Source organism: Chiloscyllium plagiosum, unplaced genomic scaffold (assembly GCF_037043375.1).
Source record: "Chiloscyllium plagiosum isolate Xiang-an unplaced genomic scaffold, Cpla_swu_hap1 HiC_scaffold_7, whole genome shotgun sequence".
Lineage (NCBI taxonomy): Eukaryota > Metazoa > Chordata > Chondrichthyes > Orectolobiformes > Hemiscylliidae > Chiloscyllium > Chiloscyllium plagiosum.
In genome coordinates this window covers 79,568,022-79,592,265 of record NW_028270145.1, presented here as the reverse complement: position 1 = coordinate 79,592,265, position 24,244 = coordinate 79,568,022, and the positions used below count along the sequence as shown (strand labels likewise).

General features: G+C 38.9%; 1 protein-coding gene across 4 annotated transcripts in view; it reads right to left on the bottom strand.

Annotated features, from left to right (window-relative positions):
* Positions 1 to 24,244, bottom strand: part of rab3gap1 (RAB3 GTPase activating protein subunit 1) — an 89,460-nt gene that overhangs the window by 63,465 nt on the left and 1,751 nt on the right. For 2 of the 4 annotated variants that reach the window (XM_043694040.2, XM_043694041.2), the window contains exons 3-7: positions 20,527 to 20,602; positions 19,889 to 20,024; positions 16,534 to 16,612; positions 12,235 to 12,354; positions 2,359 to 2,524 (exon numbers count right to left, since the gene is read on the bottom strand). In XM_043694040.2, coding sequence (XP_043549975.1) covers positions 2,359 to 2,524; positions 12,235 to 12,354; positions 16,534 to 16,612; positions 19,889 to 20,024; positions 20,527 to 20,602 — 577 coding nt within the window. Of the gene's footprint in view, positions 1 to 2,358; positions 2,525 to 12,230; positions 12,355 to 16,533; positions 16,613 to 19,888; positions 20,025 to 20,526; positions 20,603 to 24,244 lie in introns of those variants that run through there. The other 2 variants (XM_087989202.1, XM_087989203.1) reach the window with 2 other exon arrangements.

Sequence of the window (24,244 nt, the reverse complement as noted above, 5' to 3'; positions counted from 1 at the left end):
TAAAGCCAATTTGCATTGAAGAAACACATATTATATCAGAACTGATTGTGCTTCCATATTATTTGTCCACCCTTACCCCAGTACCTATTCGAAGGCAGGCTGGGCCAAGCTGTTGCTACACCAGCAGATAGTTCATAGTCTACAGGAGGAATCAAAACCTGCAGCTTAAGAATTCAACATCTGCCTCATTCCCAACAAGTAACAACTCTTATCCAGTCTCCCGTCAGCAGAAGTTCACTTAAAAAAAAGGACGATTCTAGATAACTACACAGACAGAACATGGAAAGGGAAGTACTGTGGTGTTTCACAAATACCATATTATAGTAAATCACTGCAGCAACTTAAATTACTTTTCTATTTACATGTTTGGTCTACAGATCAACAGATAAATGAAGAGAATGTCTGTTGATTTAAGATCTGGGATTTGAAAGCAAGTATAGAATGGAAATAAAAGCTTTTCTTTGTATTTAGAGTCAGAGATGTACTGCATGGAAATAGATCCTTTGGTCCAACTCGTTCGCACTGACCAGAGATTCTAAATTAATCTAGTCCCATTTGCCAACACTTGACCCATATCCCTCGAAACCTTTCCTATTCAGGTATCCATCCAGATGCCTTTTAAGTGTTGTGATTGTACCAGCCTCTAACACTTCCTATGGCAGCTCATTCCATACACACATTACACTTGGGATGAAAACTGTGCCCCTTAGGTCTTTTTTATATCTTTCCCCTCACACCTTAAATCTGTGTCCTCTAGTTTTGCACTCCACTACCCTGGGGAAAAGACTTTGACCATTCACTCTATCCATGCCCCTCATGCTTTTATAAACCTCTAAGGTCATTTGTAGGCTTCCAATGCTCCAGAGAAAATAACTCCAGCCTATTCAGCTTTTCACTATAGCTCAAACTCTCCGACACTGGCAACATCCTTGTAAATCATTTCTGCACCCTTTCAGATTTATTGTGGGATGAAACTATTAGATGGACAAAATAGGTGGAATTCTTTTCTTTGCCGGTGAACCAGTTGAGAAGTGACGGTTGGAAGGTTGGGGGAAGGTGGCAGGGGAATTTGTGCATCTTGTGCTCTCCTTCTGCAATTTGCCAACCAATCTTGCAAAACTAAAAAGGTGATTATTTACATAATATATTTACATAATATATCAAACATGGCATCCAATGAATCAAGTTGTGTCATACTTTGCAATTATTTCAGAAGCTGATAAGAAGTTTGAACACACAAGTCTCTGACACTCACTTAAAATGTATTTTGTATTACTTCACCCTCCACAGATAACTATATTAAGAATTCAACTTTAGTGACAGTCAAGTATAAATCAGGCCAAAGGATTAGTACTCACTTTTTCTGCAATCACACACATATTTTAGGCACTGAAAGTAGTAATGTAACTTAATGTCATAGAGGTTTACGGCATGGATAAAAGGCCCTTCGGCCATCAAGTCTTCTTCATTTAGTTTATAAATTCATTCCTTTGGCAAAGATCTCAAGGTAACAAAAGCACAGAAAAGATTTAGCAACATAATATGAAGAATAAATCTTTATTCAAGAGGGGAGACTAGAGAAACTGGCTCTTACTGAAAGAGCCAAAAGTATCAGAGATTTTCAAAACTGATCAGTTTTCTTAATGATTTTTGCTTCTTAGTAAATGGGAAAAGTCAGTCAACTACCAGCAAATTTCCAATCAAAAGCCATATTTAAATCATACAAAGTGAAAAATGAAGCTGTTGGCATATGCAAAATTCTAACAGGATTAGTAGAAGCAGCATCCACCCGGCTTTCAGAAAGAAAATAGTAAAAGGCAAAGAGAATGGGGAAAGCTTACAGCATGGAACTAAATAGAGTTTCTTTTTCAAAGAACCTGCACTAGCACAATAGATCAAATAACCTCTTTCGGCATTGCAAAATTCTATGATTCCAATCATTGTTCAATGCAAGTGTGCACATGTGCATTAATCTGGATCCTCAATTGGCCAGTGGCACAACAGAGAAAGTGCCCGACTGTGGATCAAAAGATTAAATGCTGGCTAGCATACATTTTTAATAGAGGTCTTGTGATACAGTAGAAGTGTCCCTAATTCTGGGTTCAGATGTCTGGTTTTAAGACACATCTGCCTTGGAAGTGTGCTGTAATATATCTGAACAGGTTGGTTTTTTAAAAATTTGTGCAGCAACCTGGAGGATACCAACCACACTGCCCACAATTGCCCCATTTAAAATTATATATAAGAGATATGTGCAAGTCACAAAACAAAAATTAGTTGGATGAAACAATCATTCAAATGAAATCCAGAAAAGTATATTTCAAGAGATCAGTTAAAATGCATTTCAGAAGTACTTACAATCTTTGATTTAAAAATATCTAGTAGACCAGACAAATGATTATATTGGTTTGGCACTTTCCGAAGATGAACCATTTCAAAATCTGTCCGCACACCAGGACCTTCGCATGCGCCCACGTACATTCTCCTAGACTTTTGCTGGATTTGCACAAATAGAGTCACCTGACTAATTTAAAATCCACAAATTAATGACTTGCTAATCTCAAAATACTTCATACATTAGTTACATTTAGTCACCACTTCTAAAATAAATCAAATATATGATGAAACATCTACAAATATGTTCCAATTTCTTTTCAAGCCTAGTCATCCAGATTTTGTGCGATTTCTTTTGATGGCAATCTACCAACATTCACCATTGACCTGCTGAAATTACAATAACTTCAGGATTTAGCACAAGAGCAGAATGTAAATCTTGAAGTTGCAGTGTCACTCATTGCCCAACTTAGATCAGGCTGTGGTCTCAAACAGGCTCATTCTCTTGTAATTCAATGGTTGAAATGTAGCAAGGTTTAAAAAAAAATTCAATCACTGGTTAACCAACATTCATCGTCTGTCCCTAATTGCCGAGAAGACAGGTAAAAGTCAACATTGTTGCTGTGGGTCTGGAGTCACAAATCAACCAGATCTGGTAAAGAAGACTGGTAGCTTTCCCAAAGGACAGCAGTGGACCAAATGGTTTCCTAACAATGGACAATGGTGTTATGATCATCATTAGACTCGTAATTTCAGAATTTTATCGAGTTCAAATTTTACCATCTGCCAAGGTGGGATGTGAACCCAGGTACCCCACACAATACCTGAATCTTTATGTCCCAGTGACAATAACATAAGACCATCACCTCACATTGCTGTTAGAAAGCCCATTCAATATTACAGTGTGACCAATTAGGATTTTTAGTGTTGATTTGAGTATCAACTAGAGTCTGAATAACAGATTTAGTGCTTGAAAATACATTTTCATAAAAAGATAGTGCATTCTTATATGTCACCATTATGCTTAATGAATTTTTCAGACTAATGCTTTTTATAGTTTGTTCGTGATATTTTAGCTTCTGTCTTTATCTCATGTGTATGCCCCAATCTTTTCTTCACTCTAGGCAAAATATTTTCCAAAGTATTCTGATTTTAGAGCTTTTCACTTCCTGTTTGACACGGTAAGAATTCTTGAATGTGATTTGCTGCTTGGACAGTTGAATATTAAACATTACAATTGGCACATACATGAGAAAGTAAACTGCTCTCTTTCATTTTAGTTAGTTTATAAAATCTAAGTAATTTTAACAGTATCTTGGATTAGAAAATTTATTTTTCAGGGCAGGTTCTATTGCTCACCAAATGTTCTTGGAGATAATGCTGTAAAAAAGCCAATAAAATAGACCATTTTATAGTGCTCAAAACAAAATAGGGGTAGGAAACTCGAAATTGATCGCCAACTCTAAAGGGGGCCTGTATCAAAATCCTATGTAATTGATCATAACTTCAAGATTTCCACTCTAATTCATGAATGCCTGATACCCTAGAGAGATATTTAATTTCAACAGGTATGCCGATGAATGTTGGCTGTTCATAGTCAATCCCACCACTTCCCACCTCCATCAAAATCTGGCCACAGTTTCACCAAATTGACAATTTACTCTCAATGTCAGAGAACATTTTTATGATACATTTGTTAATAAGAAATGATGTCACAAACAAGATTCACATTAAAGACGACAGAATTAATACATACAGAGTCCTCAAATAAGGTATTGATTAGGAAATGTCTAACTGAATACATTGACTGACTATAGGTATCACACGTTAATTCAATGACAGGCCCTCAGAGACGACTGGAAAGTACCTTGCAAGATTAAACCAAACAGAAGTCTTGTTTTTCAGTCTCTTTGAATTCCTCTTTATCTTACCAGTTGAAATCTCCATTCAGAAATACAGCATTACTACAGCTAGAATTGCGATACAATGTAGCAATCTTAGGATACATTAGAATTAAGGTGCAGAGAAGTGTGCATTTACATGGAGTTGAAGAGTTGATAGGTTAGGTTGTGCTGTAGCACATTAGTGTTCCAAGCTTTCCATCTCCACAGGCCACTTGTGTATGCGGAGAAGCTTCAGAAGGCACTAGGCCTAACCCAAATCCCCAGTTTGCGTACATCCTAAATTGGTGATAACACATTTTTATTTCAAAATTATCCACCAGTAAATCAACAGGCCTTGGTAAACTTTCAGGATATCTGAACAAGACAAACTAACTAAGTATTGATACCCAAAGCACAAATGAAACGCATGGGCTACAGTCTGGATATTCTTGCTGCAGTACACATCAGAAAAAAAAGGCCATCTTTCTCATTAAAGTGATCATGTAAAACCGAAAGACATGGAATACTTGTTCTTGCAAGTCTTGGAGACCATTTACATGACTTATAATCTAGATAGCTAAAAGATTTTGGGAGATGAGAAATAACAGGTGGGCTTCTAATCTTCTCCAAATAAAAGAGAATTGCCAGAGCATTAAAAACTGGCAAATGTGATTATTCCTTTTTCAAGAATGGGTGTAAAAACATTCCTAGCAACTAAAGGCTGGTCAGAACTACAATAATCAGGGGAAAAATATTAACAGTCATAATGAAGCATTCAGCGCATTTGTTTATAGCAGCTCTCTGTACATCAACCTATTAATTTACTCTATTCCTGGAGCTCTGCAAATTAATTTCCCTGAAGTATCCATCCAATTTCAGTTGACTTGGAGAGCTTTGAGATGATTACGGAGAGGCTGCTGAAATTTATGAATGGCATGTCTTATTTGACTAATCTAATTGATCTCCTTGATGGCATGCATTGGATATTTAACAATATGGATTTTAAGAAAGCTTTCAACTAATTGGAATTTGTGCATGGAGAACGACCAAAGATGAAAAACTGATTTTTGAGGGACAAGAAATCATGTAGTTATAGCACTTCTAATGATTAATATGTGAATGTTTTCGGTCATCTCAGATTGCTGAAATTAAAAGACTTTGTTTTTTTTGTCTTTGTTTATCTTCTGTTACTATCAAGTCAGCTGGACCATTACACTCGTATAAAATCAAAGTGGTTAGCATTTCGATATTCAAGCAATAAAGAACAAAGTCCATAATACTAACACAGCCATGGAAAATGTAGGGTTAGTGGTTAAGGGGATGGGTCTGGGAGGGATGTTCTGAGGGTCGGCGTGGACTTGTTGAGCCAAATAGCCGGTTTCCACACTGAAGGGATTCTACAGCCTTGATGAATTATATACATGCTAACAGAAGTAAAGGACAAACAAAGTGATTTGCAAATTATTTTCTAACACAATTAGGAATAAGAAGAAAAACTGGTCTTGCTAATAATAGCGTATCCCACTAATGACTTGCATATTAAAAATATCTTGGGAATTAACTTGCATATTAAAAATATCTTGGGAATGATCCCAAAGACCAATAAAAGCAAAACAGCTAGGCAGCATGGCTTTCCTCAATCAGCACAGATTTATGACTTTGTAACACAGTGACAAAGAGCTCTTCACATTTAATATTGATGGCAATGGTGGAGGTAGCAAAAAAGGTTTAACAAGATAGATTGCAGTAGAAAAGAAATTTGATGCAGACACTGTGGGAGAAAAGCAGTGAAATGTTCTTGGTGCAATTTTTATTATCTTACATGGAAGGGTGATGGAGGTAGAGGAAAGGGAAATGAATGAAATAAGGCAAGACTTTCAAAGGATGAGATTGTGCCAGTGAGGTAGGTTGTCAGGCCAAAATGTGATCTGGCAATAAAGTATCACACTGTCACCCTAAAGTCTTGATAGGCAATTGGTGTGAAGTACAAGCAGACAGGGAGGCAACATTAAAGAGAATGGCATCATTACTTCTCAGCTAGGTTTCTGTCAAGCTTTGCATGGTCAGAGAGAAGAGATCACACCCAGAGTGAGACACAGCCTTAAGTGGACATAAAGTTCAAGGAATTCAGGCAGAGAGGAAGAAGTGCTTTTTGTTTGCTTTTTTGGCTATGAGTGTGTTTTTTAAAAAAACGGGATAAATTGAAGCTCCAGGTTCAGTGGCGCAGCACAAAACAATGATATCACAGATAAACTATATTGAGTTTGATTTAGATTAGATTAGATTAGATTACATTACAGCGTGGAAACAGGCCCTTCGGCCCAACAAGTCCACACCGACCCGCCGAAGCGCAACCCACCCATGCCCCTACATTTACCCCTTACCTAACACTACGGGCAATTTAGCATGGCCAATTCACCTAACCTGCACATCTTTGGACTGTGGGAGGAAACTGGAGCACCCAGAGGAAACCCACGCAGACACGGGGAGAACGTGCAAACTCCACACAGTCAGTCGCCTGAGGCGGGAATTGAACCCGGGTCTCAGGCGCTGTGAGGCAGCAGTGCTAACCACTGTGCCACCGTGCCTGCCCACATTTACTGTTGTCACAAAATGTAGGGGGTGTTTGATTCACTGGGGAACGTAGCACGAACAGCCAAGCTTCTGGTATTGAGACTGGCTCTAATGCAACGAGGAGTACATCGGGTTCCAAGACATCAATTGTGATAGGGGATTCTCTAGTCCGAGGTACTAACCGACATTTCTGTGGCCAGCAGCGAAAAATCAGAATGATGTGTTGCTTCCCTGGTGCCAGGATCAAGGATTTCTCAAGGGGGAACAGGGGCCAGCAAGAAGTCATTATCCACATTGGAACCAACGACATAAGAAAGGAAAAGGTTGAGATTCTGAAGAGTGATTAGAGAGAGAGTTAGGCAAGAATTTAAATAAAGAGGTCCTCGAGAGTAGTAATATCTGGAATACTCCAGGTGCTACGAGCTAGTGAGGGCAGGAATAGGAGGATAGAGCAGATGAATGCACGGCTGAGGAGCTGGTGTATGGGAGAAGGATTCACATTTTTGGATCATTGGAATCTCTTTTAGGGTAGAAATGACCTGTACAAGAAGGACGGATTGCGCCTAAATTGGAAGGGGACTAATATACTGGCAGGGAAATTTGCTAGAGCTGCTCAGAAGGATTTAAACTAGTAAAGTGAGGAGGGGAGGGGGGGGCGGCGGTGGAACCCAGGGAGATAGTGAGGAAAGAGATCAATCTGAGACTGATGCAGTTGAGAACAGAAGTGAGTCAAACAGTCAGGGCAGGCAGGGACGAGGTAGAAATAATAAATTAAACTGCATTTATTTAAATGCAAGGGGAAGGCAGATGAACTCAGGGCATGGTTAGGAACATGGGACTGGGATAATCATAGCAATTACAGAAACATGGCTCAGGGATGGGCAGGACTGGCAGCTTCATCTTCCAGGATACAAATGCTACAGAAAGGATAGGGGGAGGCAAGAGAGGAGGGGGAGTGGCATTTTTGACATGGAATAGAATTACAGCTGTGCTGAGGGAGGATATTCCTGGAAATACATCTAGGGAAGTTATTTGGGTGGAACTGAGAAATTAGAAAGGGATGATCACTTTATTGGGATTGTATTATAGACCGCCAACAGTCAGAAGGAAATTGAGAAACAAACTTGTAAGATCTCAGCTATCTGTAAGAATAATAAGGTGGTTATGGTAGGGGATTTTAACTTTCCAAACATCGACTGGGACTGTCATAGTGTTAAGGATTTAGATGGAGAGACATTTGTTAAGTATGGACAAGAACATTTTCTGATTCAGTATGTGGATGTACCTACTAGAGAAGGTGCAAAACTTGACCTACTCTTGGGAGATAAGGCAGGGCAGGTGGCTGCGGTGTCAGTGGGGGAGCACTTTGGGGCCAGCGACCATAATTCGATTAGATTTAAAATAGTGATGGAAATGCATAGACCAGATCTAAAAGTTGAAGTTCTAAACTGGAGAAAGGCCAATTTTGACGGTATTAGGCAAGGACTTTCAAAAGCTGATTGGAGGCTGATGTTCGCAGGTAAAGGGATGGCTAGAAAATGGGAAGCCTTCAGGAATGAGATAACGAGAATCCATAGAAAGTATATTCCTGTCAGGGTGAAAGGAAAGACTGGTAGGTATAGGGAATGCTGGACGACTAAAGAAATTGATGGTTTGGTTAAGAAAAAGAAGGAAGCATATGTAAGGTATAGGGAGGATAGATCGAATGAATCCTTAGAAGAGTATAAAGGCAGTAGCAGTATACTTAAGAGGGACATTAGGAGGGCAAAAAGGGGACATAAGATAGCTTTGGCAAATAGAATTGAGGAGAATCCAAAGGGTGTTTACAAATACCTTAAGGACAAAAGAGAATAGGGCCCCTCAAAGATCAGCAAGGCGGCCTTTGTGTGGAGCTGCAGAAAATGGGGGAGATACTAAGAGTATTTTGCATCAGTATTTACTGTGGAAAAGTATGTAGAAGGTATAGACTGTAGGGAAATAGATGGTGACACCTTGCAAAATGTCCATATTATAGAGGAGGAAATGCTGGATGTCTTGAAACGCATAAAGGTGGGTAAATTCCCAGGACCTGATCAGGTGTACCCTAGAACTCTGTGGAAAGCTAGATAAGTGATTGCTGGGCTACGTGCTGAGATATTTGTATCATCGATAGTCACAGGTGAGGTGCCAGAAGACTGGAGGTTGGCTAACGTGGTAGCACTGTTTAAGAAGGGTGGTAATAAGGACAAGCCAAGGAACTTTACACAAGTGAGCCTGACGTCGCTGGTGGGCAAGTTGTTGAAGGGAATCCTGAGGGACAGGATGCACATGTATATGGAAAGGCAAGGACTGATTAGAGATAGTCAACATGGCTGTGTGTGTGTGGGAAAACATGTCTCACAAAACTTGATTGCATTTTTTGAAGAAGTAACAAAGAGGATTGATGAGGGCAGAGTGGTATCTGTATGGACTTCAGTAAGACGTTCGACAAGGTTCCCCATGGGAGACTGGTTAGCAAGGTTAGATCTCACAGAATACAGGGAGAACTAGCCATTTGGATACAGACCTGGCTCAAAGATAGAAGACAGAGGGTGGTGGTGGAGGGTTGTTTTTCAGACTGGAGGCCTGTGACCAGTGGAGTGCCAATAGGATCGGTGCTGGGTCCCCTACTTTCTGTCATCTGCATAAATGATTTGGATGCGAGCACAAAAGGTACAGTTAGTAAGTTTGAAGAGGTCACAAAAATTGGAAGTGTAGTGGACGCGAAGGAGGTTACCTCAGATTACAACAGGATCTGGACCAGATGGGCCAATGGGCTGAGAAGTGGCAGATAGAGTTTAATTAAGACAAATGCAAGGTGCTGCATTTTGGGAAAGCAAACCTTAGCAGAACTTATACACTTAATGGTAAGGTCCTAGGGAGTGTTGCTGAACAAAGAGACCTTGGAGTGCATGTTCATAGCTCCTTGAAAGTGGAGTTGCAGATAGATAGGATAGTGAAGAAGGCGTTGGGTATGCTTTCTTTTATTGGTCACAGTATTGAGTACAGGAGTTGGGAGGTCATGTTGCGGCTGTACAGGACATCGGTTAGGCCACTGTTGGAATATTGCGTGCAATTCTGGTCTCCTTCCTATTGGAAAGATGTTGTGAAACTTGAAAGAGTTCAGAAAAGATTTACAAGGATGTTGCCAGGGTTAGAGGATTTGAGCTATAGGGAGAGGCTGTACAGGCTGGGGCTGTTCTCCCTGGAGCGTCGAATGTTGAGGGGTGACTATTATATAATGAAATTCACTCTGCAGTTGTGGGACAATCTGCAATCAGACGTAATGCTATTACGATTGAGTAAAAGGTAATTACAAAGACATGAGGGAGGAGCTCACCAGAGTTGACTGGAAGGAGAACCTGGAAGGAAAGATAATGGAGCAGCAATGGCAGGAGTTTCTGGAGGTAAATCAGGAGACACAGTAGAAATTCATCCCAAGGAAGAAACAACATATTAAGAGGAGGATAAGACAACAAAGCATACAATATGGTGAAGATTAATGAGAAGCCAGAGGATTGGGAAGCCTTTAAAAATCAACAAACGATAACTTTAAAAAAAGCAATTAAAAGGGGAAAAAATGAAATAAGATTAAACTAGCTAGCAATATAAAATAGGTTTGCAAGAGTTTGTTTTTAGATGTATAAAAAGTAAGAGAGGCCAAAGTGGACATTAGACAACTGTTTCCACACTGTAGGGATTCTATGATTCTATGAAAATGAGGCTGAGGTAGTAATAGGGAACAAAGAACTGGTGGGGGAATCTGTTTTTACAGTAAAGACATCAGCAGCAGACCAGAACTTCAAGAGAGTCAGGGGAAAAGGTGAGCATAGTGACCATCACTAAGAAGGTGCTGTGGAAGCTGAAAGGTCTGAAGCTGAATAAAATACGCAGACCAGATGGACTACACCCAGAGCTCTGAAATACATAGCTGAGGAGACTGCAGAGGCATTGGTGATGATCTTTCAGTTACCACTGAAGTTAGGGAAGGTCACAGAGGACAAGAAAATGGCTAATGTTTAAAAAGGGGAGAGGGACAACAGACAGGAAATTATCGACTAGTTAGCTTGCCCTCAGTCACATTTAAGATTTTGAAGTCCCTTATTAAAGATGAAGTTGCGGAGAACTTGCAAGTGCAGGGTAAAATAGGGCTGAGTCAGCATGACTTTATCAAGAGGAGGACATGCCTCACAAATCCGTTAGAATTCTTTGAGGAAATATCAAGCAAATTAGACAAAGGAGAGCTAGTAGACATGATCTATTTGGATTTCCAGAAGCACTTTGACAAGGTGCTGCAAAGGAGGCACTAATAAGATAAGTGTTTATGGTGTTAGAAGCATAGTATTAGCATGGATAGAGGATTGTCTGACTGGCAGAAAGCAAAGAAGAAGAATAATGGGGCTTTTTCAGGATGGATGTCGTTGACGAACAGGGATTTAGCAGGGGTCAGTATTGGGACCACAACTATTCACAATATACATTAACAATCTGGACAAAGGAACTGAGAGCGTTGCCACTCAGTTTGCAGATGAAATAAAAATAGGTGGAAGGGCAAGTTGTGTTGAGGAAGCAGGAAGGCTACAGAGGACTTAGACAGGCTAGGAGAGAGGGCAAGGAAATGGAAGCCAAAAATGTGGAAAAGTGTGAGGTTATGCACTTTTGTAGGAAGGATAGAGGTATTTTCTAAATGGGGAAAAGCTTCAGAAATCTGAAGCACGGAGGAACTTGAGAGTCCTAGTTCGAGATTCTCTTCAGATTTTTGTAAGGAACTTGTTAGTGCCTTCCCATGTCTACCATCCCTTCACCCAAAGGATATCTGCTCATGGATCGTGAGCAGAAATGTTACTCCATATCAGGGTGAAAGATGGAAGGGAGTTGAACAAGTCATTATAGGATGGCATGTGAGGTGCAAGACCAAAGATTTCAATAGATATTTGGGTTTTCATTTATCAGCAAAGTGTGGGGGAGTGTCAAGAATCCAAGAAGAAAGATGCACAGTACTGTGCTGCAGAGTTTGATAGAGCAAATAGTAAGGTCTAAACTGTTATGACAGCAGCATTCACATTAATTCAACATTTTGGTTAGAAGATTGTTTCTGGTTCCAAAATGCCAGAGGTAAATGTAGGTTTATTCAAGGGGGAGTCAAGCCTGGAACAGCATTAAAAGAGCAAGAAGATCAAAGAGTTCAGAGGGATGGGGTTTGAGAACTTGGACGGCAAAGTACTTGAGAGACGAAAAGTGAAAGGCATGATAAGAAAAGAGAGGTCTAAAGAGAAAAGGAGGAAAAGAAAAAAAGGAAACAAAAAATGGGCATGAATCCATAACAATTCAATTAATTGATCATAAAGTGCAAGATTCCCTCTCTTAGTATCCATACCATTTTCCAAATGTTACAACCCATGTAGCATTTTAAATATTTACCTACCAACCAGTGTTTCCCAATGCAATGGAGATGGAGCTGAGCAGAATGTTGCACTTTGATTCACTGATGACTGCATCATTACTTGCTGCTGGAGCAATTATCACAAACTCTCGTAAACCATACCTAGGATGGGAAACATCTGCAGATGAATTTGCTATTGATAGCCATTCACAAATTTCAATACCAATGACAAAATGCAAGGAGTAAATCCCAAATCTCTACAGATTTTGCTGAAGTATGTCATTTACTATTGACGTTCTTGGGAGGCACTTTTCACAATCAAATATTCTACTTATTCAAGCAATATTTCAAAATATTTTTATTAAACCAGAGTTTCCCCAGTTTGCATTATCAAAATGACAGTGTGAAAATGAAAAATATTTCTAATGTTGCTGTACAAGGCATTAGTTAATCTGGATTCTGACATTTTGCAGACGACTTCAAAATATTTTCAGAAGGTGGCCTAGATCCTAACTTTTTCCTATTTTACAAGGTAGATGTGAAGTGCACATGCCAGATGTGATACGACTAGTCAAACTACTCAATGTTAAGCAAAACACAATTTATTTAAAAACTATATTTAAAATGCAAAAGAAAGAGGAATTTAGAACATAACTATTGGAAAACTTAACCAAATAATAGATACAGTACCAATTACTAATTAAGTGTTCCAATATAGTAACATCCCACAAACACCACTTGCTAAAAAGGTAAATTCAGGCACAGATTCTTATATGCAGTCCTCCAATCCAGGAGGAAATGACATCAAGAGAGATTTCAGAGAAAGTAGCAGCTGGGAATCATTCACAGAAACTTCCACCTCTCTGGGACCCCAAACAGCTTCTGACTGCTAAAGCTAAAAAATAATTAAAAGGTGCAGTCTGAGAGAACCAGCTAGTCCCATTCAAGCTCCTTCCATTGTTCCAACTTTGGAAGAAAACCTAAAGATATCCTAGGTCATTTACTTAGGCCATCTCCAATAGCCAGTTTGACACCTCTGCCTTTACAAACACTCTTCAAAAACAAAAAAGTCCAGGGCAAAATTATCTTTTTAAAGTGACAGCACTGTCACACATGCTTTGCTTTTTGTGGGACTGACTGGAACTATTAGCTACAGTTTTAAAGTAAGGGACGCCCATTTAGGGTAAAGAGGAAGAAAAGTGTGTTAGTCTGTGGAATGCTTTTCCCAGAGAGCAGTGGAGGCAGAGTCATCTCTGACAAAATCAATTTTGTTGTGTTTGAAGCTGGCAGTTAGTTGGACATGGTTACATTTGAAGCACAAGATGTTTCAATGTTATTACGTTTGATCTTGCCTGAGAACACACCAGAGTTTGTTACAAGAGTTTTAAGTATATCACTCAAATCAATTCAAGACTCAGTGAACATTTTACTTAGTAATACAAGGAGTCCAGTCAGTTTGAATCTGTCAAGAGTAGAGGTCCCTTGCTGTTAGCTGGCTATGCAGCTGGGGCTCAGGAAAAGTTCCTGGGAAGAATTTACTGACTTCATGCTGTGGCACAGTTTAGGAATTTCAAAAAAAACCCCAAGAGCCTTTGATGCTTCAATGGAGGTGAGAGAAGGTGACTGTCTGTAGGCATCTGAAAATCAATACAGCCTTGAGAATGGAGTTTAGTGAAACTCAGAGACAGCGCCAACTTAGTTCAGCTGAATTATGTGACTGATCCATGGAGTGGAGAAAGTGAGGACTGCAGATGCTGGAGATCAGAGCTGAAAATGTGTTGCTGGAAAAGCACAGCAGGTCAGGTAGCATCCAAGGAACAGGAGAATCAACGTTTCGGACATGAGCCCTTCTTCCTGAAGAAGGGCTCATGCCCGAAACGTCGATTCTCCTGTTCCTTGGATGCTGCCTCACCTGCTGTATTTTTCCAGCAACACATTTTCAGCTCTGATCCATGGAGTGGGAAGGAGAGAGTCAAATGTGACAGTCACCAGGGAAGAGATTACAATGAGGTAAATATTTGGTAAGCCAAGTCTGTATTGCAGTTGCTTGAGGAAGTTCTGAAGTTAGATAGTTAAAAATGAAGAACTGAATCTCGTGTGAAGAAAGCAAAGTTTTAATGAGATTTGGTGACTCAGTATCGCTAAGATCTGGATGGGTTGCTGAGAAATACATGGAATCTGTCTTTATTTTATCTATTTTATACGCTCCAAGAGGTGTATGATCACCGTTCGGCGACCTATATTTATTTCATGTTAACTTTGGGTATTCAGAGCATAACTGTAGATTACTTTACTTTTCAAACTTTGTAAAATAAAACTTATTTTGTTTGCTCAAAACTACTGAATCATATATCTTTATCGTTAGTAAATACATGGGACTTCAAACTTCATGTACCTTAAATAAAAATGTTACTGGTCCTTAAACAGATATAAGAATTTAAGTGTTTCATCCAATAGCGCTCTAAATAATTTTAAAGTTGAGTATAAACGGTTCCTGGTTGATAAGTGTAATGACATTACGGCTTTAAGGGATGTATTTTGTCCTTTGTTTTTAAAATGAAGAGAGGTTGAGAGCGGTCTGCTCAAATATAAAGTAAACAGCAGGTGAGGCCTTTTTATTTTTAAAATTGGAACAATAGAAGCAGCCTGACTGGATGGGGTCAAGTTCCCACAGAACCAGAATTTTTAGTTTAGTTTTCAGTAGCAGTTGCTGGGAGAATTGAAGCTGGATGTGGAACTCTTTTTCCTCAATCTGTTACATCTAAAAGATGGGGTTCTCTTCCTGCTGCTAGAAATGCATGTGAGATAATCTATTTTACTGAAACTGCCTTTGCCAAAAGTGAACAGTTAACGAGCCGTAGTTTATATATATAATTATTTTGTTAAGTATTTCGATAGAGTAATGCGTAAGCAAATTCTTTTATCTATATTTTAACTGTAGTGTCAAAATAAATGTGCTTTGCTTAAAGTCACGTCATTCAATCAATTGAATTGCATCTGAAACACCTGATACTTATCTTTAAAATAAGAAAAAGTTAGGGTCTAGGCTATCTTAATATTTTTTGAGGGGGTTTGGGCTGGCCCATAACATAACAGAATCCTAGGTTATGGGCAGGTAGAGATAAAGTCACAATCAGATTAGCAATGATCTTATTAGATGGTGGAGCAGGCTCAAGGTGCAAAATGCAGAATTTCTGCTATTAATCTGTGCATTCACATGTATCTAACAATTTCAAGATAGATGTAATTGGCTCAGCATTCAATGTATTTTCAGGGCGAGTTTCAGATTTCTTTTGTCCTTCGTAAAAAGTCCTAAGTCTTTCTGATTTCATGTCTGAATGGCACTTGGCTCTAATTTTAAGATCATGCCTTTGTTTTTCTGCTTCTGTTACCAGGGGAAATTGATTTTTAACTACTCTCAGATCATTATACCATTTGCAAGCACAATGATTACATCACCCCTCAATCTTTTACAGTTAAAGGAACAGAATTATGAATAACCTGTCCTTATAAGTTCCAGTAAAGCAGCAGAGATACCACAAACTACGCCCACAAACCTCTAAACGGCTTGTTTAAGAGCAAAGAGGCAAATGCCTTCTTCAAGCTGGCTTCCCACGTGCTTAGTCAGGAATGGGGAGTACAATAAGAAAACCAGAGTACAGAATATTTCAATAGTAGTAGATAATTTTTATAAATACTGGACTTTTTGGAAATTTTTACATTAAACTACATTCAAATAATTAAGCTAATTAATAAATCAACAGTATCTTCCATCCATTCATTTATGTGAATTCTCCATGGTTGCCTTCCCAATGGAGAATATTGTTCTCAAGGTGCTCTGTTGTTATAGCTATCCTAAAATGTGTCAATTTATTTCACCAGTAGTATGCAGCAGAGAGGGACTCAAGATGAGAACTTGTAATACAAGCCCAGGCAAGACTCCATTGTTGTGGATAACTTTACCAGACCAACAATACATATTACCCATCCAGAATGTTTTTAAAAAAGGACAGAAAATACTTGCAATCAAAACACATTTTCTAATATCCCTTCACCATTAAAAGCATAACTTAAATGCATAAATGCTTTTAAGACAGCCACTGCTTCCATATAAAAATAAATGGCAGCACGCATGTTGCAATTAATGGGTTGTTGCACTGGGTCAGAATTCAAGTCTGGTTAATACATGTGAACATGTCCCCCCACACAAGATTTTTCCTATTGTTCACTGGAGAGTCATCAATTCTAAATTGGTATGGACTTAAGTGCACTGTGTCATTTGACATTTGCACAAAATTAGAAGAACAACAAAGAGCTTAATAACACTGAGAACATGCCTACCATCTGACAAGACAGTGAGCTCTGGGTGGAAAATCATTGCTCATGGATAGCATATCCTGCATTGCTTCAGGAAGAGCATCTGTTAAAACATAAATTCCTTTTATTCAAGAAGAATAAATCTTTGGTAAGAAAAACAGGAAATAATTCCTTCACAGAACAAATCAATTCCTTTATGCATAGGCAAGCAAAACTATTGGTAATTAACTGAATGTGATGGCAAGCAAGACCAATTTGCAATATCCATTCTTCAAACAAGAATTTAACAATGGGTAGAACTTTTAGGATTTAACCTCTTTGATCCCACAGTTCTCTTCGCTCACTTATAGGGTGACCTCCTTGGGGAAGTATGGTTGATTTGATTTAAATGATCCACTGCTATAATACACAACATATGCACACAACTGGAAATTGAATAAATCCAACTGAACACCTTCAAAAATGTATAACAGAACTCAGTACTTCAATTATACTTTAATATAAGTTTTTGATCCCAGCAGATGTTATTACTGAACAAGTCAGATCCCAGAATGAAATCTAACTCGATAGATCATATTTTGATTTTCTTAAATTAATGTGGCAGTCTTTCACTAAAGCATAAGCACACATGGCTGTTGATTTGGATTTAATAGTAGGAGAAGCTCATTACATGAAAGAAATAAAATCAAAACAAATTAAACCAAGCAATGTACATGTAACAGTTTGAAAGTTTCAAAACACATGGCAAAACAAAACCCCATATAGTTCTCAACATTGGTCTTGAGTAACTATAACGTAACAGAGAAAATTCCCTTCTCTTTCAAATTTGTACGTTTGATTTAACTGTTTCTTCTCTGTTCTGGTTCTGTCACCTACAAAGCCTTTTTCTTTGATTCATGCAACTGAAATCTTAGACAGCCCCAGCTTGGAATCACTAATGCAGGTTTCTAATCGAACACTCAGGATTGGAAGTTGTCATAAAGTACAGTCTTGCATGGAACTCAACCAGCCTAGTGAATTCCTTTTAAACTGCTTGCAATACCAGTATACCATTTCTTAAAGACAAGAACCAAAACTATATGCAGTATTCCAGATGTGGCCTCACCCAACTGCCTGTAGAGTTGTGAAATGACTTTCCTATTTATAGTCTTAGCTAATAAAATCAACCACTTAATCATGTCCTGCCACCTTAAGGTACTCAGACACACACACCAAGGTGTCTCTCTCGCACTCTCTGATCCTTAATGCTTCCCAAGATCCTACTATTCATCATGTACTCCCTTGCCTGTTTGACTTGCCAAAGTGCATCAGCTCAGACTTATCTAGATTGAATTCCTTTGCCACTGATCAAACCATCTGGACAGCCTGAGTACGTTCACCACCCCAATTTTCACATCACCCCCAAACTTACCGATCAACCCTCTTACATACAGTAAAAGTCCCAACACTGATCCCTGCAAAATCCCACTGGGCACAGTGTTCCAGAGACAAAAACACTTCCCAGTAATCATCCTTTGCTTCCTGCCAATCAGCCAATTTTGTATCCAATTAACCAAATTTTCTTGGTTCCCATGAATCTTACCTTTGCTGTCAGTCTCTCATGAAAGACATTATCAAAAGTCCAAAGAGACTACATAGAAAGCAAAGCCTTCATCTATACACCTGGTCACGTCTTCAGAAACTTCAATCAAGTTGGTCAAACATGACCTCCCCTTAATAAAACCTTGCTGACTATTCTTGATTAATCCCTGCCTCTCCAAGTCCAGATTAATTCTGACCCTAAAATTGCTTCCATTAGTTTCTTCATCACTGAGGTTAGTCTAACTGGTCTGAAGTTTCCTGGTTTGTTACCTGCACCCTTCCGAGAAAACAGTATCACGCCGGCTGTCCTCCAAACCTCTGGCACCTCTCCCGTGGCTTGAGAAAATTATTGCCAATGCTCCTGCTATTTCCTCCCTTGCCTCATTTCACCCAGCACTGGAGATTTATCTTCCCTTAAGCCTGCCAGATTACTTAGAACCTCCTCGCTGTCTAAGTTAACTTTAAGTACAGCACAGTTCTTCCGATTTCTATACCCACATCGTCACTCTCACTAGTAAGCACCAACACAAAATATTCATTTAGAACTCTTTCCACAAATTACCACTGTTGTCCTTATTCGCCTTAACCTTTCCCTAGTTATCCTTTTATCTTGAATATACATGTAAAATAACTTCCTTTATTTTACTTGCCATTGTCTTTTTTATTTATTCATCGTGAAATGATGAAATGCCACATTAGCATTTATTACCCATCCCTAACTGTCCAGAAGGCAGTTTAAGAGTCATCCACATTGCTATGCATCTGAGGTCACATGTCGGTCAGGCCAGGTAAGGATGGCACATTTTCTTCCTCAAAGGACATTAGTGAACCAGATGGATTTTTCCAACAATAGACAATGAATTCATGATCATCATTAGACTCTTAATTCCAGATTTTTATTGAATTCAAATTCCACCATCTGCCATGGCAGATTTTGAACCTGGGTGCCAAGGATATTAGAGTCATAGAGATGTACAGCATGGAAATAGACCCTTCGGTCCAACCTGTCCATGCCGACCAGATATCCCAACCCAACCTAATCCCACCTGCCCACTCCTGGCCCATATCCCGACAAACCCTTCCTATTCATATAACTATCCAAATGCCTTTTAGATGTTGCAATTGTACCAGCCTCCACCACTTCCTCTGCCAGCTCATTCCATACACGTACCACCCTCTGTGTGAAAAATTTGCCCCTTAGGTCTCTTTTATATCTTTCTCCTCTCACCCTAAACCTATGCCCTCTAGTTCTGAACTCCCCGACCCCAGGGAAAAGGCTTTGTCTATTTATCCTATCCGTGCCCCTCATAACTTTGAAAACCTCTACAAGGTCACCCCTCAGCCTCCGACGCTGCAGGGAAAAAAAGCCCCAGCCTTTTCAGCCTCTCCCTATATGGGTCTCCGGATTGGTAGTCTAGCCATAAAACCAATAGACCATTGCCTCCCTCTTTCATGCCTTCGTATTGTTCTCCTGATTTCCTGGTGAAGTCTCCCCGTATACATCCTGTATTTCTCTAGGGCTCCTTCTGTTTTTAACGTTCAGAATCTGCTATAAGCTACTCTTTTATCTTTATTCAATTTTGTTTATTTCTTGATATCCAGTGATCCCAGGATTTCTTGATCACACTCTGTCTTTATTGGAAGATACTCTCCCTAGTTCCTTCTTGAATTACCCAAAAGCTCCCAGTCCAATTTGGCCAAATGATATTTGATCTTCCTAAAATCAGCCTTCTCTCATTTTGAACTTTGATTTCAGGTTTAAATAAAAAACTAAATCAACATAAATAGCCAATCATACCTTCTTCAGACTCTTCTTTTATTTCTTTATCAGTCAAATATTCTTGTTTGAGATAATGGTGTGTTATACTGAATTTATAGTCCGCGAAAGAAATTTCATCAGATTTCTCCTCCCACACTCCAAAAGTGAATTCGCCCTGTAAATTCACAACGTTGAGCACTGTTACTTATAGAACAAATTTTAAATACATAAATAAAGAGTCAACACAATGGAGTTTAAAGGCATGTTCACACTAAAATCCTCTCGAAAACTGAAGTATCAGAAGCTGAGATTATTATTCCATGGATATGGGCCAAAGAATGTAGACAACGGCTAGTGGCAATTATGCCAATTTTGCAACATTATTTCCACAAATTATGCTAGAAGATGCTTTAGAAACTACGATAAATGAATCCATTATAAACATCTGTGGAAAATTTAATCAACCCTCTAAGCAAAGTAAACATAGAAAATAGGAGTAGGAGTAGGCCATTTGGCCTTTTGAACCTGTTCTGCCATTCATTATGATCATGGCTGTACTTAAATTGCCTTTATTTTGAACAATTTTGCTTTTTGTTTTGAAAATTTCTGGATAAAAACATGAAACAGCAAACACTATTATTTTATCTATCCATTTAAGAACATTTAGTAAAACAAACCTTTTCCAAAGGATTCCTTGCAGTGCTTCCAATCAATTTCCAATTGTTTAGCACTTCTTCAATTCTTGACACAAACCTAAACATTTTGAAAAGTACAATGTGATGTTAAAATGCTTGAAGTTTATTAATACTTAAATAAAGCCTTAATACATGACATGCAACTTTGGAAGTTTTTTTGATTTTTATACTTACATGTAAAAACATTTCTTAAGACTTCTCTCTAGAAATATTTTGAAACATTTGTTCACCAATTTGAATATACTAGTTTGGACAGCTTTCATTACTTACTCTAGTTGCCTAGAGATTAGTTCAGAGTGAACTGTGGGTCTGGAGTCACATATAAGCCACACCAATTAAGAATAGCAGATTATTAAAAATGGACCAAAGAGGTTTTTTTTACAACAATCAACAGTAGTTGCACGGTTACTATTAGACCTGCTCATGACTCTTAGATTTTACAGAAAACAAATTTCTGCCATGATGGAATTTCAACCCATGTATCCAGACCATTATAATTTAAGAATAGAAGGATCAGTGCTGCGTCCCTCTGCTTTTCATTATTCATATAAAATGATTTGGATGTGAACATAGGATGTATGGTTAGTGTTACTAGACAGCAGTGAACCCCTCTGTTAATTAAACTAGACACCCAGAAAAGCTCACCTCGTCTCATAACCTGTTAAAATATATGAGTGACAGAGAACTCCCAAATTCCACTATTTAACGAAAATAATATCAATTTATTCCTTAACTCTAAAAGTGAACATTAAACAACAACTATTCACAACTCTAAGCTTCCCCTTTCCATTGACTGCTTGTTACCTGCCTCCAACTCTACAACAATATACAGTTCCAATAAAACCCATTAAAATAACGCCAGCTCAGTTTCAAAACCATACAGTAGCTGTCATCATTGGTGTCTTTCTTCCTTCGGTTTAAGCTGTCCCTGGGTCGTGGTCTTTCTTTTTACTGTGAGGATGTTTCATACGAAAAGGTACTTTTATTTCAATCTTTTGGGTCTCTCTCTTGATGGCAGTTACTCTGTCTGACTTTCAACTGCCTTATTTTTAATACCCCCATGATCAGATCGTCTCATTGGTTCGAGGTTGGCAAAACAATAAATTCAAACTCAATTGGGTTTGGCATCCTGAGGCATAATTTAAACTGATTGGTTAAATTCGAATTGCTGTCAAAACAGCAACCAACTCAGGTATACATTGCACAGCCAAATGTTACATATTTTTCAATTTTCCAATACACTCAGACTGCTAGCTAGTCATAAGCCAGGTGCTTATATGCTCTCAGTGCAAAATAGCATTCACTCTATCTTAAAGGTACAATACATGCCTTCGGCTTCATAACAGTTAATGATGACACCAAAACTGGAGATGTGGTAGACAGTGATGAAGGTTACCTCAGAGTACAACAGGATCTTGATCAGATGGACCAATGGGCTGAGGAGTGGCAGATGGAGTTTAATTTAGAGAAATGTGAGGTGCTGCATTTTGGAAAGGCAAATCAAGGCACTATTTATACACTCAATGGGAAGGGCCTGAGGAGTATTGCTGATCAAAGATTCCTTGGAGTGCAGGTTCATAGTTCCTTGAAAGTAGTGAAGAGGGCATTTAGTATGCTTGCCTTTATTGGTCAGTGCACTGAGTATAGGAGTTGGGAGGTCACATTGCAGCTGTACAGGACATTGGTTAGGATATTGGAATACTGCATGCAATTCTAGACTTCCTGCTATAGGAAGGACGTTGTGAAACTTGAAAGGGCTCAGAAGAGATTTACAAGAATGTTGCCAGGGTTGGTGGGTTTGAGATACAGGGAGAGGCTGAATAGACTGGGGCTAATTCCCCTGGAGCGTCAGAGGCTGAGGGGTGACCTTACAGAAGTTTATAAAATCCTGAGGGGCATGGATAGGATAAATAGACAAGGTCTTTCCCCTGGGGTGGGGGTGTCCAAATCTAGAGGGCATAGTTTTAAGGTGAGAGGGTAAAAATTTAAAAGGGACCTAAGGGGCAATATTTTTATGTAGAAGGTGGTGCGTGTAAGGAATGAGCAGCCAGAGGAAGTGGTGGAGGCTGGTACAATTATAGCATTTAAAAGGCATCTGGATGAGTGTATGAATAGGAAGGGTTTAGAGGAATATGGGCCAAATGCTGGCAAATGGGACTAGATTTATTTAGAATATCTGGTTGGCATGGATGAGTTGGACCAAAAGGTCTGTTCTGTATATCTTTACGACTATGGAACTAACATAATACAATATACTGTACACCAAGAATAAAGATGAATTCATGTACAAAACGTGCCACATTTGCACTTCTTTTCTGATTGCCTCAAGGTACTGGAATTTCTCAAATCAGCCAATCTACTCAAAGCAGCAGCACTATCTTTCAATTTAGTGTACGCAAGATATTTTTTGCCTGTTGTAAAACATGATAATTTTTGGAATAATTTACAGAAAAAATAACTTACGCAACTTTTTTTAAACAATGAGGACAAAGTAGCTCAATTTTCAAAACGCAGTATTTTAATTGCACAAAAATTAAATCTGCATAAATTACTGACATTTAATTAACAAAAGCAGTGATACAAATGCAAGTAGTCATAGCAATAAAAACAATTTTCATATACATCAGCAGACCCAAAAAACAGAACTGAATCCATGCTTTAATACATTATGAATCCTTTAATATCCTCTTCACCTTTATCAGATACAGTAAACCCTCTGTATTTAGCATGGTTCATTTTCTCAATTCAAGATCACTTAAATTGAACAATATGACAATGAACATTTTTTGAACACCAATTTCCCGATTCACTATTTTAATGCTTTAATCATCATTCCTAGATCATTTAAATATTTTTAACTGAAAAAAGAAATTGGAGATATTAAAGGAGTAACGTATAATTTTGAATTCCCAGAGTAATCCATTACTTGCATCAATCCATCACAGCTGGGTTAGGCCATAAGACACAGAAGTACAAGTAGACCATTCGGCCCATTGAGTCTCCTCAGCCATTCAATAAGATCATGGCTAGTTTGATTTTCCTCAAGCCTACTTTTTTGCCTCTTCCCCATGATGCTCTTTCTCCATACAAGCGCTAACTATACTTAACAATCAAGCCTCCACAGCCCTCTGCAGTATAGAATTCTACAATTCACTACCTTCAGAAAAATTTCCTCCTTCTTAATAGATGACCCCCTTACTCTGAGATTACACCCTCTGATCATTGACTTTCCACAAGAGGGAAAACCTCTCCACATCTACCTTGTGAAGCTAAGAATTCTGCGTTTCACAAAGGTCAAATCTCTTTTTTAAAATTCTAATAAATACAAGCCCAACCTACTCAACCTCTCATCATATGATAATTTCCCCATATCCAACCAAATGAACTTTCTCTATACTCCCTCCAATGTCAATATATTAGATTAGATTCAATTAGATTAGATTCCCTCCAGTATGGAAACAGGCCCTTCTGCCCAACAAGTCCACACCGACCCTCCGAAGAGTAACTCACCCAGACCCATTTCCCTCTGACTAACGCACGTAACACTATGGATAATTTAGCATGGCCAATCTACCTGATCTGCACATCTTTGGACTGTGGGAGGAAACCGGAGCACCCGGAGGAAACCCACGCATACACGAGGAGAATGTGCAAACTCCACACAGAGGCTGGAATTGAACCCGGGTCCCTGACGCTGTGA